Source organism: Hemitrygon akajei, chromosome 3, assembly GCF_048418815.1.
Source record: "Hemitrygon akajei chromosome 3, sHemAka1.3, whole genome shotgun sequence".
In the NCBI taxonomy this organism is placed as follows: Eukaryota; Metazoa; Chordata; class Chondrichthyes; order Myliobatiformes; family Dasyatidae; genus Hemitrygon; species Hemitrygon akajei.
In genome coordinates this window covers 52953014-52969780 of record NC_133126.1, presented here as the reverse complement: position 1 = coordinate 52969780, position 16767 = coordinate 52953014, and the positions used below count along the sequence as shown (strand labels likewise).

Here is a 16767-nt window from a genome sequence, read left to right as displayed (position 1 = left end):
AATTGACTCTAGTATTTCCCTAAAACTAATATTTCTAACTGGTCCACAGTTCCTTGTTTTCACTTTACTTCCATTTAAAAAAAAATATTGGAGTTATATTAGTTTCCTTCCAGTCCATTGGAGTAGTTCCAGGGTCTGAGGAATGATAGAAATGCCCACCAATATATCTATTGGTGGATATTTGGGCTACTTCTTTAAATATTCTGGGACATTGACTATTGAACCCTGATGATTTATTCGTCTTTGTCAAATTTTCCTTATACTATTACCCTCCAAATACTGATTTCATACAGCTCCTCCCTCTCACTGTGATTTCTGCACGCCTGGGAGATTATTTATATTCTTCTGCATGATGTATTTAATTAGTCTTCCATTTCTTTGCTCCCATACGTTCTCCTATTTCTGACTGTATCCAAAATATTTTTCTCTCAACATATCTATAGCATATATAAATACCTAAGTTTCACAAGAATCATCTGAGAATATTTGAATTGTTCTTGGTGTTGAGCAAAATTATCAGCAGGATAATAACATATAAAACTAAAATAATTTTGCAATTAGACAAATAGATTAATTTAAACAAAATGAAGATTTCAGATGCAGAGGAGAGTGGTCAAAGAGATCTCATCAGAAAAGTACAAAATATTGAATTATGGGAGTGAATTTTTTAGCTTTAGTAATACATAGAACCACCATGAGACAGATAATGTAGTTCACTTTGATTCAAATTAAACAGCATGAGGAATATGTTTGATTTAAGATAGCCATGGATAGATTTTCATTTTTAATAATGGTATATGTGCAAACCAAAGTTGATATTTTCAAAGGATCAATTTTAACTTTTGTTGGTACTGTAAAGCACTCAGTCACCAAAAATCTTATCCTGTGAAATAAACAAACATGAGATTTAAAAAAAGGCATGGCTGCTCAATTATTATTTTCTTGAGGCTATAACTGTAACTTAAAATTACTTCCACATTTTACCTTTGATAATCAAAGATGGGGAAAGGTTTGTCAATTTTGCTACTGTGTTTGCAAAAGTAATGTTTTCAGACATAACATTTTCAAAGTTATTCCTTCTCACTATTTAAGGAATATTATATTTCCCACAGCTGTGAATAGCATGAAGTTTTAAAATATGTTAAAATCTCAATAGCTCTTACAACCTGCATCTTGTTTATTGCTAAGTATAAACACAATAATGCAACACACTAACCCAAATTAAAATAAAATATATGCGATTCATAAGTATTTCAGAAAATGCTTTTATTAGCATGTGATACATCACAACAAATCAGTTAGCAACTGAGGCACCAGCAAGAATTTTACTTATTTATATTTTAACTACGGAATTTTCCATGGTGGATACTTTAAGAAGCAATATCCTGAAATTTTAATCAGAAAGCTCTTCATAAATTAACATTGATGTGACAATTGATAAAAATAATCAAAAGGTGATCCTTTCACTGACAATTGCAATTTTTAAATTTGTACTGTTCTTACAAGTAGGATTTGTTGCAGTTCATGTGGCAAGGTTAACATTTATGTTGAATACTGACAAATTCTATGTGAACTTTTTCAACAATTTTGCAAGAATCGATTCTTTTGTAATACTTCCTCTGCAAGATTTATAATGGTATTGCTGAGTGCTCAATATTTCACTATAATACCTAGACATTCAGGGGTTAATCTTTCTATATGCTTAGTGTAATTAAATAAAGGTCAAGCCCAATAATCCCTTGTGTACTTCTATTTAACATGTTGTAACAGTTAAATTATATACAATCAGCAATGTTATAAATTGGAGAGTGAATAGATTAATCTTTACTGATTTTCCATGAATATATTTTCCACTGTTAGTGGAAAGTACCAATGGTAATTGAAGATTAAAGCACAAGTTCTTAAAGGGTAAGATCTTGTTACTTGACCTTTAGTCCAAACTAAGATTAGGAAAATGGCAATAATAATGCCACATTTAGAAGGACATGTTAATACTTAAGTCTCCAAATTATTCTGTACATAGTAAGCAAACTAAAAAATTATATCAGTTTGTATCAACAAGAAATCCATAATGGCCAGATATGCAAATTTGTTTCTTAACCACTAGGAAGTATCGCAAGCATAATACAGACCAAAACTAAGTTTTATACAGTACTGTGCAACATCTTAGGCACATATAAAAAAAAAGAAAAGTTTCTAAATACCCAAAAATTTCTATAAAGAGCAGTAAAAAGTAAAAACCTAAATCAAATCAATATTTGGTGTGACCATCCTTTGCCTCAAAACTGCATCAATTCTCTTAGGTACACTGTCCTGCAGTTTTATAAGAAAATTGGCTGGTAGGATGTTCCAAGCATTTGGAAAACTTGCCGCAGTTCTTCTACAGACTTTGACTGCCTCGCTTGCTTCTGTTTCTCCAGATAATCCTCGATGATGTTGAGATCAGGGCTCTGAGGAGGCCATGCCATCTGAAGCCACATAAAAAATCTAGGGTGCCTAAAACTATTGCACAGTACTGTAAATCAAGATAGCTTTCCATTCTTTCATGAGAGATTTTTGTTTAGTTTTGCTTTAAAAGCATATTTTGAATAGTATCCTTGTATTGATCTATCAAAAACACATCAAAGTAAATAGTCAAAGAAGAAGCAAATGCCTGTATTTGAAACCTGAATCAATGACCTTCGCTATTTACTATGGTAAATGTAATATTTACCAAGTTGCATCTCAACTTTCATACATACTAAACTATGTGCTTTCCCCACAAGAATTACAAAATAGCCCTGGAGAAATATTAGCAAACATTTCAATGAGTGGCTTAAAATGCTATATTTGCATTATAAATAAATAATTTAATTGCGATTCAGCTGTTGTACTATTTTAAACTTGGGATAACCTTTGCTCTACAGAAGTTGGAAAGATTTTGGAATATTATAACCTACCATCAAGGTATGCTCGCAACTCAAATTCTGTTCATAACCATGCTGCTCAATTGTATTATTCATTAAAAATTCTATCATCGATACAGATACTTATGCAGGTATTTGTAGTTTGCTATATTTAAAATGGATATAAAATAGAAGATGGGCAATTTAAGTAACTTGAACACCAGCAATTATTAATGCTATAAATAGTATTTGATGTCACATTAAAGATATTACCACAAATTGTAAAAAGGTAACTGGTAAAAAAATTCTTAATTGTTTCAGTTAAATTGTCACAATATTTCCCTGTGTAACTTTAAATGGGGTAAGACTTCACAGCTGATCCCTTCATTCAAAACTGAGAGTAATTTCATAGCATAATATTGCAAAGAATTTCAACAATAGTTTTCTAAAAGATTTTTTAAAGCTTGTAAAGAGTACTCTAATTGATAGAAAACACAAATCCACCTTGCCATTAATCTCTGTGCACTATTCAGCTTCTCAATATTTACTTATACACCTGAGAATTTAAACCAAATTACAGTGACTGAGCAGGTCATTACTAAACATTCCTACTGAAAGAAAACATTTTGAAATAATACTTTACAGCTAAGGTTACACAATAGCCATAAAATGATTTACAGCTGTATCTTGACAGGCCATTCAAGCATATAATGCAATATATTAAAACCATATAACTTATAAAACTATACAAAGGTCAAATTGTAGCAAAATAGGTTAGAACAATAGGATAACTTTTCTCTTTAGTTGTGGCTTTTCTGAATGACACCCCTAAAACCTGCACCCAAAAAAAACAATTATTAATCACTATCTGCAATGCTGAAACTTGTATTTCCCCACCAATTTGATCACTGCCCTCCCATTACTCCCCCAAACCAGGAACAGTGGAGATACAGCCACAATGGATTATTTTCACAGTATTTTCCAAAATGTCCTGCTTGTCCTCTTTCAATTGTTCATCAGTCAATTGGTCCCTGGAAAATTAGTTTAATGATGCCTTGTTCTCCATTCAGTTGAATAGCACAGAAAGGGCACGCTGCATGGAATGCATGAGTACCATGTGGCAATGGAATTTCTGACCAATATTTTGCTGTTTTTTCAGAGCACACATGTCCACACGGGCTAAATGTATGTGTCGGAGGACCAGCATCCACATAAAATCCTGCTTCACAACCTAGCCAAAGGGGTACGTAAGGACCCACAGTTCTGCACATGGGACATTCCCGCTCATTGGCTTCTGTATCACTGCGATGTCCCCAGTTGTGGTAACCATGGACATGTCCACAGCTGAGATAAGCCCAAGGCTGTTTCTCTTCCACAATGTCCTTACGATTAATGCTGGGAAATGCTAAGGTGTTAAGACCAACTGGGCACTGAGGTCTAGCGGCATTTATCTCCTGTCGAAGAGCCTCAATGTGTTTTTGGGTAGGAGTTTGGAACAGGCCATCAGCTGTTCTCCACAGAAGTGTTGCTCCACAAAGATCAACAAGTGAACCATCTTGAAGAATATTGGTTTCAGTCTCCACCTAGGAAAATTATTAAAATGCAGTATACATCAGAAATTCATTCATTATTATTTCACGTTAATATCTTATATACTGTATACCCGATGATCAACAGAGAGAAATAAATACAGTCTTGTTTTATGTCTTTCTATGGTTAAATGTAGATTTCAAGTGTGGAACTCTACACCAGACCAGTAAGATTCAAGAGTGACCAAGTGATATTGAGCAAGTCTATGTTCAAAGCTTCAAAGTGACAGCAAGTTATTATCGGTTTCAATACTTCAGCAAAATCAAAAATTAGAGAGTATGTTACTGCTTATCATTATGAAATGACACTCAGCAGAAAGCATTTATGAATGTCAAAAAATGACAAAACTTAGATGAGGCTGTCAAGCTCTGATGACAGAGTAAGATGTCTTGCTCTAACTAGGTTTACACCAGGATTTTCACTTGGCCAAGGAAATAATGAGAGAAATGGAGTTTGGCCACAAATCAACTATAACTTTAGTGAATGATTGAATAGGCTTAAGGGGATAATTTGCTTAATCCTGTCCCCATAAGTAGTAGATTGTGCTTTTATGTGGGACAGATCATACTGACTTTGATTCCACTGACATCAAATGAATTCACCACAATGGACCATCCGCAGGTGACAAGCAAAATTGCAAATGAATGAGATATTGAAGGCTGGAATCAATTCCTCTATGAGAAGAATTTAAAGAAAAACGAAGAACAGAACATTAATGAAATACTCAAATGATCAGTTATCATCTTTGTACTGAGAAGCAGAGTTAATCTTAAAGGACAGAATAGCAACAAAAGGTCATCAACCTAAGATATAAACACGAGGAAGTCTGCAGGTGCTGGAAGTCCAAAGCAAAACACACAAAATGCTTAAGTAACTCAGCAGGTCAGGCAGCATCTATAGAAATGAATAAACAGACGACCCTGAGGGCTGAGACCCTTCTTCAAGACACAAGATATTAACTTCGTTACACCCAAGACTGTCTAACCAGTTCAGCACTTCCACATTTAATTTTTTGCTTTTATTTTGAACATTCAATGATCAGAGGGGAAAACTGAAGCTAATAAAGGATACACAAATGATTGCAGATAAAAAAAATAAATGTTTTGCAGCAACTGTGGAGGCAACATTTTGGTCAATGTTTTGGGTCAGAACCCTGCATCAGATTGAGTGCAACCAGAAATGGTCAGTACACCAGAGTCAGAGGGAGGGGTGAAAATGAGCTTGGTAAGCAATTGGTGGAACCAGGTGTAAGGTAGTGGGGGAGGGAGGTGTTGGGTTGATGAAGCCAGGTGGGGGAGAGGGAGTGTTGAGACAGAGGCTGGTAGGTGATCGGTGGAACCAGATAAGGGAGAGATGATGGGTAGGTGGAACCAATGAGGGAAGTGTGATGAGTCAAAGTAACCTTGGGAGCAGCCAATGATGCTTGCTTTCCAGAGGAAAGCAATTCCAAGTTTCACTTGCACAAGCAGCTTTGGGAGGGTTACAAGAGTGTTTAACATTTGGAAGTACCTGTTCAAATTGTTAGGTGACAAATGTACTGGAAAAAAGTAACTTCAGAAGTGAGAGACAGTGTTTGGAGCAACAATTGTCAGTAAATAGCCCTTTTCTTTAGCATTTTATTACACAAAATAAATCTAAAGCTTATTATCAATAACTTACAAATGACAACATAAGGTGATGGAACAACATTAAGGTAATGCAGTAGTTTTAATGGACTACACCCCAGGGTTCTGAAAGAAATAGCTAAGGAGATTATGGAGGCATTAGAAGTGATCCTTCAAGAATCACTAGATGCTGGGTGTGGATCCAGAGGGCTGGAAAATGGCAAATATCATTCCACTCTTTAATACGTGAGGGAGGAAAAAGACAGGAAATTATAGGCCAGTTAGCCTGACTTCAGTGGTTGGAAAGATTTTGGAGCCCATTATACTTGCATGGCTAGAAGATTGGAAGACTGGCAGAAGGCAAAGAGTGGTAACAAAGGGGGCCTTTTCTGGCTGGCTGCCAGTGACTAGCGGTGTTCCATAGAAGTCAGTGTTGGGACTGTTTCTTTTCAAGTTATATATCAATAATTAGGATGATCGGATTGATGGCTTTGTGGCCAAGTTTGTGGACGATACAAAGATAGGTGGAGGGGCAGGTAGTGTTGAGAAAGCAGGCAGTCTTCAGGAGGGCAGACAGATTAGGAGAATGGGCAAAGAAGTTTTAGATTAATATACAATAGAGAGGTGTACTTTCATGCACTGTGGTATAAGAAATAAAGGCATAGCCTATTTTCTACACGGTAAGAAAATTCAGAAATCAGAGGTGCAAAGGGACCTGGGAGTCCTTGTGCAAGATTTCCTAAACTTTAAATTGCAGGCTGCGTCAGTGGTAAAGAAGGCGCATGCAATGTTAGCATTCACTTTTGAAGGACTAGAATATAAATACAAGGATATAATGCTGAAGCTTTAAAAAGGCATTGGCAAGACCAGACTTGTAATATAAAAGATATGCTGGCATTGGAGAGAGTCCAAAGGACATTGAGCTTGGGAATGAAAGGTGAAACACGTTTGATGGCTTTGGGTCTGTACCTGCTGGCAGTTAGAAGAACATGGGGCGGGGAGAGATCTCACTGAAACCTATTGAATATTGAAAGGCCTAGATTGAGTGGATGTGGGGAGGATGTTTCCTCTACTGTGGGAGTCAAGTACCATAGGCCACGGCATTACAATGGAGGGACATCCCTTAAACAGAGATTAGGAGGAATTTGTTATGCCAAAAGGTGGTGAATCTGGGCAATTCATTGCCACAGACAGCTGTGGAGGCTAAGTGATTGGGTATATTTAAAACTAAATTTGATAGGCTCTTGATTAGTAAGGGGGTCACAGATAATGGGGAGAAAGCAGGAGAATGGGACTGAGAGGGACAATAAATCAGCCATAATGAAATGGCACAGCAGACCTGATGGATCAAACGGCTCCTATGTCTTATGGTCTTATACCTTTAATGACCATTAAGAAAATTACATTTTCTTATTTAAAAATGTATAAATGTTTTATTCTAAACCTGAGACCTTTGTGATCTAGTTATAATTTTGATAGGGTATGTTCTGAAAAAGAAATCCTATTATGAACAATTGCTATAATAAGCCACCAAACAGAATCAATTCATTTGTAGAATTAAAGGGCATTGTCTTAAATGGCAGGGAAGTCCATGATAATACTGGTGTCACAAATTGCATTCAACAACAAATAGCAGCTGTCAAAGTTTAATTAAAACTACATTAACAAATATAAAATCTAATAAATATGCATCGTTTTGTGTTTCCTTCCTCCTCCTTGCCCCAGCTAAATGCAACAAATCTCAGGATATCAATGAAAATGCAGAATTTAGTTTAGCTTATGTAGCTATCACTAAGAGTGTAACATATTTAATTATAAAATCGTATCAAGAACAACTGGATGTGAAAAACTGTACAAGCTTAAGCTAAAATAACATGTTAAAAAGTACTGCAACTTTGTCATATTCCTACATGAAATATGTTAAATATACTAGTCAGTGTTTTAATTAAAATATACTCATATGTGCTACCTCTATCAAATTACAGAGACAGGAAGACAAAAAAGAGCTGTGTATACAAATAGTAAAAAGATGTAAAGTCAAAATATCAGCATTAGGGGAACAGTGTTTGTGACTGAAACCAAATCTTATAGATTTAATTACCCCACAATTTAGCAATATTTTTGCTCATCCTCCTAAGGGATATCTTATCCAAAAAGGCAAGCAAAAATTATTCTGGCCAATTAAAATTCATCAGTAATTGAAAAGCAGGAAATCGCAGTTATTGGAAAATTTAAATATAAAGACAACATGCTATTGATACTCAGCAACTTCAGCCACATCTGTGCAGAAAGAAAAAATAGTTACTGTTTCAGGTCAATGACCGGAACTAAAAAAATTAGAAAACCAATATGACTTTAAAATTTTTCTTTACTTTTAAAGATTCAAAGATCCAAAGTACATTTATTTTCAAAGTATATACAGGGAAAGAATACAACTCTGCGTCTCATCCTCCTGCAGGCAGCTACGAAACAAAGAAACACCATGGAACCTGTTCAAAAAAAATCAAACACCCAAAGTGTGAAAAAATTAACAAATTGTGCAAACAGCAAAAAGTGAGCAAACAACACATAGAACATCAAACATTAAACCAGGAGTCCAGTAATGTTCAGTATATACTTCAGTTCAGCACCATCCCGCTAGCCAATGCAGGGCCATTCTTCACCAATGCACCCCAGTCTGCACTGATCACCCCATTCAAACCGCTCAAAAACAGCAAAAAAAAGGTAACCTGAATCCAAGAACACATGCAGCATGAACCCGCGGTTCCCCAAAATGAGTCCACAGCCTCGCTGGTCACTCTTGGTAACGTGGATCTCAAGACTTTGTTCCCACAGCAGTGAGGGAGAGGTAGACCAGTAAAGCAAGGCAGACCGCACCAAACATCTACCCATCCTCCACACTCATCTGTGTCAACTTCAACCTTGCTTAATGCCTCAACTGGAGAGAAGCAATGGAGTCAATCATGGGCTCGCATTCTGTCTCCAGGCCACTCGCTCTGAACCAAACCTCACTGAACTCCTTCCAAGACAGCAAAGCGCTAGATTGTTCACCATCAAAATGTAAATCACAGGTTCCACTCGCAAGCAGCTTTGTAGAAAAAACATATTTGAAAGAAGTAAAAGACGTAATTTCGTGAACTGTCAGCAGGACACCGCTGTTGGTCACATTGTTCACTGGCGTCATCTTGACTGAAATCAAGATTTTATCTTTTACCTTGATGAAAATTGGGCAGGTCAGTATTTTACCACCCATCATTAAATACCACCAAGAAACAAGTGGTGATGAATGAAATTCTTTCTTAAACTGCTGCTACCCTTCAAATTTTCTGCTTGAAAGTAGTATTAATGGGGCATTAATATTAGTGGTCCAGTGGATCATTTCAGAGTGCACTTAAGAATCGACCACATGCAGTGGACCTGAAGGCAAATACAGGCCAGAGTACATAAGGATGGTAGATTGCTCCCCCCCTCCACTCCAAGAAACTTAGATGAACCAGATGAACTTTACTATAATCCTAATTTCTGTGGTCATCATTGCAAAATTAGTTGTCATTTTTTTCCAAATTCTAAATTACTGCCAGAACTGCCATACTGAGATTTAAACTTAAGTCTTCGTAATGCTACATAGTCACAGGCTTTTTGGCCCAACTTATCTGTGCTGACCAAGCTGCCTAACTGAGCTAGTCCCATTTACTGGAGAGTAGCCCATATCCCTCTAAGCCTTTCCTATCCACATATTCATTCAAAAATCCTTTAAGTATCATCCAGTCCTCAAAATGTTCATCCAAGCCTCAGGATTACTAGATTGGTAGTCCCTGCTCCACCACAAAATCCTAGTTGCAGGAAAGTGAAAGGTTGAGAGAACAACAGGAATATTTGTGACAAAGAGTCTAGGCATAAAAAAATACAATATCATCTGTGATTTACTGGAGAACTCTGGTCCTTCCCAGTATTGACATTGCCTTTGTTCTTTCCATGTTTCACTCTCTGTGCAATTTAAAACATACTTGTTTGCTCATTTTTCTTAATCACTGACTGACTGAGAAGCTCACTCTGCTCTGCATCCACAGGTGCCGATCCATAGTTCCAGTATTTAGAAATTTTATTTCACACCCATCAATATGCTTTTAATTATCAAAATGATTGAATAGATTGTTGGCTATGTTATTAAGTGCCAGATAGTCACTTTATAACATTCAAAACGCACTGTCTGTGTTTCACCAGGACTATCAGGCATTAAAACAATAAAGCCATTGTTTTAAATGGACCAAAGAAATAAATTTTCAAGTAGAGGCATGGGTAACTGTCCTTGATATTACTGCTCTATTTGACCTACTGTGCAATAATGAATTCTTGTAAAACTGTAATTAATGGTTACTGGAAGGAAAACTTACTGCTGGCTAAATTCACAGCTATCCCAAAGAGAAATAAATGTAATTTGTGGAGTCCAATCATCTCAGCCCCAAGATAGTATTGCAAGGTACATCTCCTACTGCTTCAATTATAATCCACCTTCCATCATAAGGTCAGTCAAAATTGAAATGTCTGTAATGACTGCACAGAATTTGGTTTTATTCACAATTCATCAGAAAATGAGCTACAATGATAGTGCAAACAAGACCTGTACAAGATTCAGGTTTGGGCTGATAAGTGGAAAGTAACAGTCACAACACACTCCTACTGAACAATGACCATCTCCAAGAGGAGAGGTAATGGTTTTACCACATTATGATTCTGGAAGTATGGCTATTGAAAAATTAACCTGATCAAGCTTGATAATTTAACCTATGGGTGGGAATTGGGATGGGTGTCAATCATTCCTATCTTCCAAGTCCATCTTTAAGGTACAAAGGAGGAGCACGAAAAAATACTTACTATTTTATTTTTTTTAATGTAGAGATATAGCATGGCAAAAGGTTCTTCCAACTCAACAAGCCTGTGTCACCCAATTACACCCAGATAACCAATTAACCTACTAACCTATGCATCTTTGGAAAGGGTTTCAGGAGGAAACCCATGCAGTCATGGGGAGAATGAACAAATCCCTCACAGACAGTGGTGGGATAGTGCTGTTCTAACTATATTCAAAGATGCTTTACAACATCCAGGACTGAGCAGCATGATTGCCACCCTATTCTCCATGTAAACAATCTCTTAATTTACCATAGATGTACTATGACTGCAGCACATATTAAAAAAAAGCACTGCAGCAACTCATCAAAGCTGCTTCATCATCATCTCCCAAATTCACAACCCAATTCGCCTAGAAGGACAAGAATAGTAGGCATGTGGGACCACCAGCTCCATGTTCTCCTCCAAGTTATACATCATACTAACTTGGGATATACCAAAAGTGGACACTTTATTCACTACCTCCTTTACCTGATAAAGTGGCCACTGGAAGTATGTCCATGGTTTTCCGCTGTTGTAGCTCATCCACTTTAAGGATTGACATGTGCGTTCCGAGATGCTCTTCTGCACACCACTGTTGTAACATGTGGTTACTTGAGTTACAATCACCTTCCTGTCAGCTTAAAACAGTCTGGCCATTCTCCTCTACCTCTTTTATTAATAGAAAACATCCAGCGAGTGGCAGCTCAATGGGTGAAAACACCTCTCTCATTAACAAGGCATTTTCACCCTCAGAACTGCCACTTACAGGAAGGTTTTTTTGTTTTTCACACCATTCTCTGTAAACTCTGTGTGAAAATCTCAGATCAGTGGTTTCTGAGATACTTGAACCACCCCGCCTGGCACCAACAATCATTCCATAGTCAACATGAGTTAGATCACATTTCTTCCCCATTCTGACATTTAATTTAAACAACAACTGAAACTCTTAATCATGTCTGCATGTTTTTATGCATTGAGTTGCTGCCAGGTGATTGGCTGATTAATGAGCATTAACGAGCAGGTGTACAGGTATCTCTAATAAAGTGACCATTGAGTGCATATTGTCATATGCTCATGATTAAATCAAAATCCTGGAACCTCTTACATAGAGAATTGTTGAAGAACTTCACCATGTTGGTGAAGTACTACCTACTTCAAACATCAGCCTTGACACAAATGCGTGAATAAATTTAGTATAACAAATGTGCAATGCAGCCTTTTATACACTCTGGTTGCCTAGAGAATTCATGTCTTATTATTACAACTGTGTACATCCAACCACAGGCCAATACCAAACGAACTTTGTGAGACCATCAATATCCATAAAATCACAAACCCAGAAGCTACTTTTATCATCGCTGGAGACTTTAACCAAGTATCACTGACCAGAGCTTACCCAAAGTTCTGCCAACACATCAAGGTATGCACACAGGAAGGAAGTATACTCATCCACTGCTACTCTCCATTCCACAATGCCTACAAAGCTCTTCTCCGCCCTCTGCTTGGAAACTCTGACCATTCCTCTATCTTGCTCTTGCCCACCTACAGGCAGAAATTGATGCAGGAAGTGGGCATAATGAGAACTATCTACTACTGGTCCAACCAATCAGACTCAACATTACAAGACTGCTTCCATAGCGTCACCTGCGAGGTATTTCAAGCTAAAAACATCTCCAAATACACAGAGGTGGTCACAAGCTTCATTCAGAAGTGCATTGAAGACATTGCTCCCCAAAAATCGATCTAGGTCTACCCAAACAAGAAGTTCAATGCATGTTGCTTTCGGTGCAAGGGATAAAGCCGGAGACCAACAAGAGCTCAAGAGATGCCACTATGATTTACATAGAGCCATCAAGACGGCAAAACTGCAACACAGGGACAAAATCCAGTCACAACCCTGTGACAATGACACACACAGCGTATGGCAAGGACTGTACACCATTGCGGATCTCAAGACGAAATGCAGTGGTACAATCAGCATTGCTGCCTCGCTCCCAGTCAAGCTAAATGTTTTTTTATGCTCGATTCGAGGTTAATAGGACTGAACCCCCGAGGAGAACTGCCGACGAGACCTGCACCTCGGTCATCTCCAAGGTTGAGGTACGTAGAGCACTCCAATGTGTCAAAAGCCACAAGGCAGCAGGGTTGGACGGCATCCCAGGGCACGTCCTTAAAGTGTGTGCTGAACAGCTAGCTGGTGTGTTTATGACATTTTTAATCTCTTCCTCTCCCAGTGTGTATTTCCTCCTGTTTCAAATCATCCATCATTGTCCCTATAATAAGAAAATCAAGGTAGCATGCCTGAACAATTTGCACTCACCTCAATTATAAGCAAATGCTTTGAGAGGCTGGTTAAAGACTACATCTGCAGCATGCTACCACCCACACTGGACACCCTACAATTTGGCTACCGACAGAACCAGTCTAGCGATGACACCGTAGTCACAGCACTATACTCTGTCCTCCTTCACCTGGAGAAGAGGGATGTATATGTTAGAATGCTATTCTTGAACTACAGTTCAGCATTCAACGCCACAATTCCCTCCAGACTTGACAGGAAATTCAGATTGTGCCCCCCAGGTTTGTGTTCTGAGTCCCTTTCTCTATTCCCTTTACGCCATGACTGTACTGCCACACACAGCTCCAATCTGCTGATCAAATTTGCAGATGAAAAGACTTTGATTGGCCCTATTTCTAGTGGTATTGAGACAGCCTACAGAGGAGAGGTTGACACCCTGACACGGTGGTGCCAGGATAATAACCTCTCCCTCAATGTCCAAAAAACAAAAGAGCTGATTGTGGATTACAGGAGGTACGGAGACAACATCAATGTGTCTGCAGTTCAGAGGGTGAGTAGTTCCTTGGCATACGCATCACCAATGATCTCACATGAACTGTACACACTGGCTTTGTGACAAAAAAAGCACAACAGCGTCTCTTCCACCTCAAGCGACTGAAGAACTTTAGCATGGGCCCCCCAATCCCTCAAGGCCTTCTACAGGGGCACCACTGAGAGCATACTAACCAGCTGTATCACCGCCTGGTATGGGAACTACACCGACCTTGATTGCTGGGTACTGCAGCGAGTGGTACAGACAGCCCAGTGCACCTGCAGATGTGAACTTCCCTCCAGTAAGGGCACTCATAGCAACAGGTGCAGAAAGGCCTGGAAGATCATTGGGGACACCAGTCACCCAACCATATACTGTTTCAGCTGCTTCCATATGGAAAACTCTACCGCAGCATTAAAGCCAGGACCAACGGGTCATGGGACAGCTTCTTTCTCCAAGCCATTAGACTTTTAAATTCACACGTCTGTACAAAGCAACAGAATCATAACACAAAGATCTTTACTCCATGTTGTGGGATGGATGTGAAATTTAAATAAATTCTATTCTATTTCCTCCTATTGGAATATACCTGATCTGGATTCTGCTTACCTCCTATTCAAATATTGGCCTTTGCTGACATAAAGTTTTGAATACTTACATTCCATTTAACATGGCAGAGCCCCTCTCTAGCTCATTATGATTAGTTTTCATTGTGCAGAAATAAAAACATTAACTATTTTTAATCCTCTTATGTCTCATCTATATTGTAAATTTCATGTGGATTATGGATGTATCTTTACCTCGAAAGGATGAAAATTCAATCAGCATAATCTTTTCTTTTGGTTCCGTATAGAAACTAAGACAGTGGTTAAATGGGGATGATTTTAAAAAGGAAGAAACCTTAGCCATCAAACTAACTAGCCAAACACTGCACAGCTAGTCTAATTAGTTGCACTAAGTGAAATTCAATGAATTGCAGCAGCACTGGCATGCATCATCTATTAAAGTGTTTTTTAATTACCTAAAAAGCAACTGCCAAAGAAATACAGGAGCTTATCATGGAGCTTTTAACATTCCTGCTACTGTGTGAGCGGTGTCAAAATGGTTGTTGTGACACGTCTAGTGTGTAGTGTAGTGGGTAGTGCTTGTCGCTCTCATTTTCAGCTTCCACTGCTGGCTAGCAGTCTCACGAAAAGGAGAACTGAATATGTAGGTCTCTCCCTGCCAGTAAATAGCCTCTCCAACAGCAAACCTCTTGTATTGCCTCCTCGCTGGCGACATGCGGAAACTGAACTCCTTTCGGACTCAGGCTGAACTATAAAGGATGGGGAGGAGGTCTGGCCCCTGCACATGGAGCAGACAGGCCCACTGGCGTGTGGGCATGCCCTGATGCTCATGAACCAGATTGCCAGCTATGGCTAAACAGCACAATTGCCTTGTGGGCAGCCTCAGGAGAAAACCTAGATAATAAATCCAGTGTGCAGCCCCGAAGACAACTAGAAGTAATTGAACATTCGTCTGGCAGCTCCTGCAGCCAAGCTGGTGCCAAACGTATTGCTTCATAAGCTTTCCTTTGGACCACAAAGGGCCAAGAGGGGGATGTTTACAACTGGGCAACTCAGGGTCTCCATACCTTCAGCCTAGGCTTGTGATAATTATGATGATCACCCAATGTCCTTCGAGAGACAGATGGATGCCAACCATCACCACCACTGTTTGAACAGTGAAGAAACACTTTGAACAGCCAACCTCCAACTCTGAGTTAATAGATTTCTTTTAGTTGCTAAGTTTTGATGACAACAAACTAAACTCGCAAAAAATATTTTAATAAGGCTTAAAGAGAATAAACTGTCTGATTAAGGACGAGATTAAGTACTAAATTCTGATGAAATTGCTGCAGTAATTTCAAAGAAAACCTAATCTAACGCAGCTACAAGAAAGAGCCCTCTGAGATTTCAATAAATCATCTTGAAGTTATAGTTTCTAGAGATAGCCTTATAAGGTGCTGGTTGAGAACTCTTAACATAAAAGGGATGACAACTGTTATACACAGCATGTCACATATTTCCCATGCACGTAATGTTAAAAGAGGCCATAATTCATATACGTATTCTCCAAAAACAGAAACTTTATTATGTTTGTTATGTCCACAGCATGATACTGAAAAAAATTGTATTCCTTTCTGTCAAACACAAAATCTACATAAAGCTTAATAAAGACTGAGGCTTGAAATCTTCCATATGCTCATTATAGAATGGTTTAAAGGAATTCTTAAAGAACTTCCAAATGTGGTAGTGGCTTCCTGAATACATGCCATCCTTGACTCCAGTGTTGTGTATACGATTCTAAATAAAACCTTTCTTTTTATTTAATTTGCCAAGTATTTTCAATGTATGTATAAAGTTCATAACTTGAATACTGTTTGCATTTATCATAAGTCTTTAAATACACCATGCTTAGTAAGTGTGCATGCTTTCTAAAATTTAAAGACCATGTTTACCTACCAATTTTCCTCTTTGCTGTGCAGATCTTGTTTCCCTTAGCGTATAGACATCCCCACAAACAGAAATTTCCCGCCATATTCCAGGGCTAGATTCTTCTGTAAATCCTCCCCTAGGATGCATTACTAATACTCCATTGGTTGTTAACCCATCCATATGGCCATCAGGATTTTTCCATTTAGCAGCTTTCTCCTATTGCAGTTAAGAACAGATTCAAAGAATAAAGATGTACAATATACACTCTTTAAAACAATTTGGCCAGAAGATAAATTTGTTTGCTGTATTGAAAATACAATCATTGAAAAGATTGAACCAGATTTATTTAAAAAGCTATTGAGTCAAAAAGCTGAAAAAAATCCAAAAACAAAATATGACTGACAGAATATTGTTAATAATTAAATTGTTGAATCATGGTTACAAGTTTTCTAAAAGGACTTCAGAGTATATTCAAAACTCAACATGC

At 38.0% G+C, this 16767-nt stretch overlaps 1 protein-coding gene across 5 annotated transcripts in view; it reads right to left on the bottom strand.

Annotated features, from left to right (window-relative positions):
- Positions 1 to 1249: 1249 nt before the first annotated feature.
- LOC140724997 (E3 ubiquitin-protein ligase pellino homolog 2) overlaps positions 1250 to 16767 on the bottom strand; it is a 137732-nt gene continuing 122214 nt past the window's right edge. For all 5 annotated transcript variants that reach the window (XM_073039900.1, XM_073039904.1, XM_073039901.1 and 2 more), the window contains 2 exons: positions 16308 to 16496; positions 1250 to 4468 (listed from right to left, as the gene is read on the bottom strand). In XM_073039900.1, coding sequence (XP_072896001.1) covers positions 3902 to 4468; positions 16308 to 16496 — 756 coding nt within the window. In that variant the 3' untranslated portion in view covers positions 1250 to 3901. The remainder of the gene's footprint in view (positions 4469 to 16307; positions 16497 to 16767) is intronic.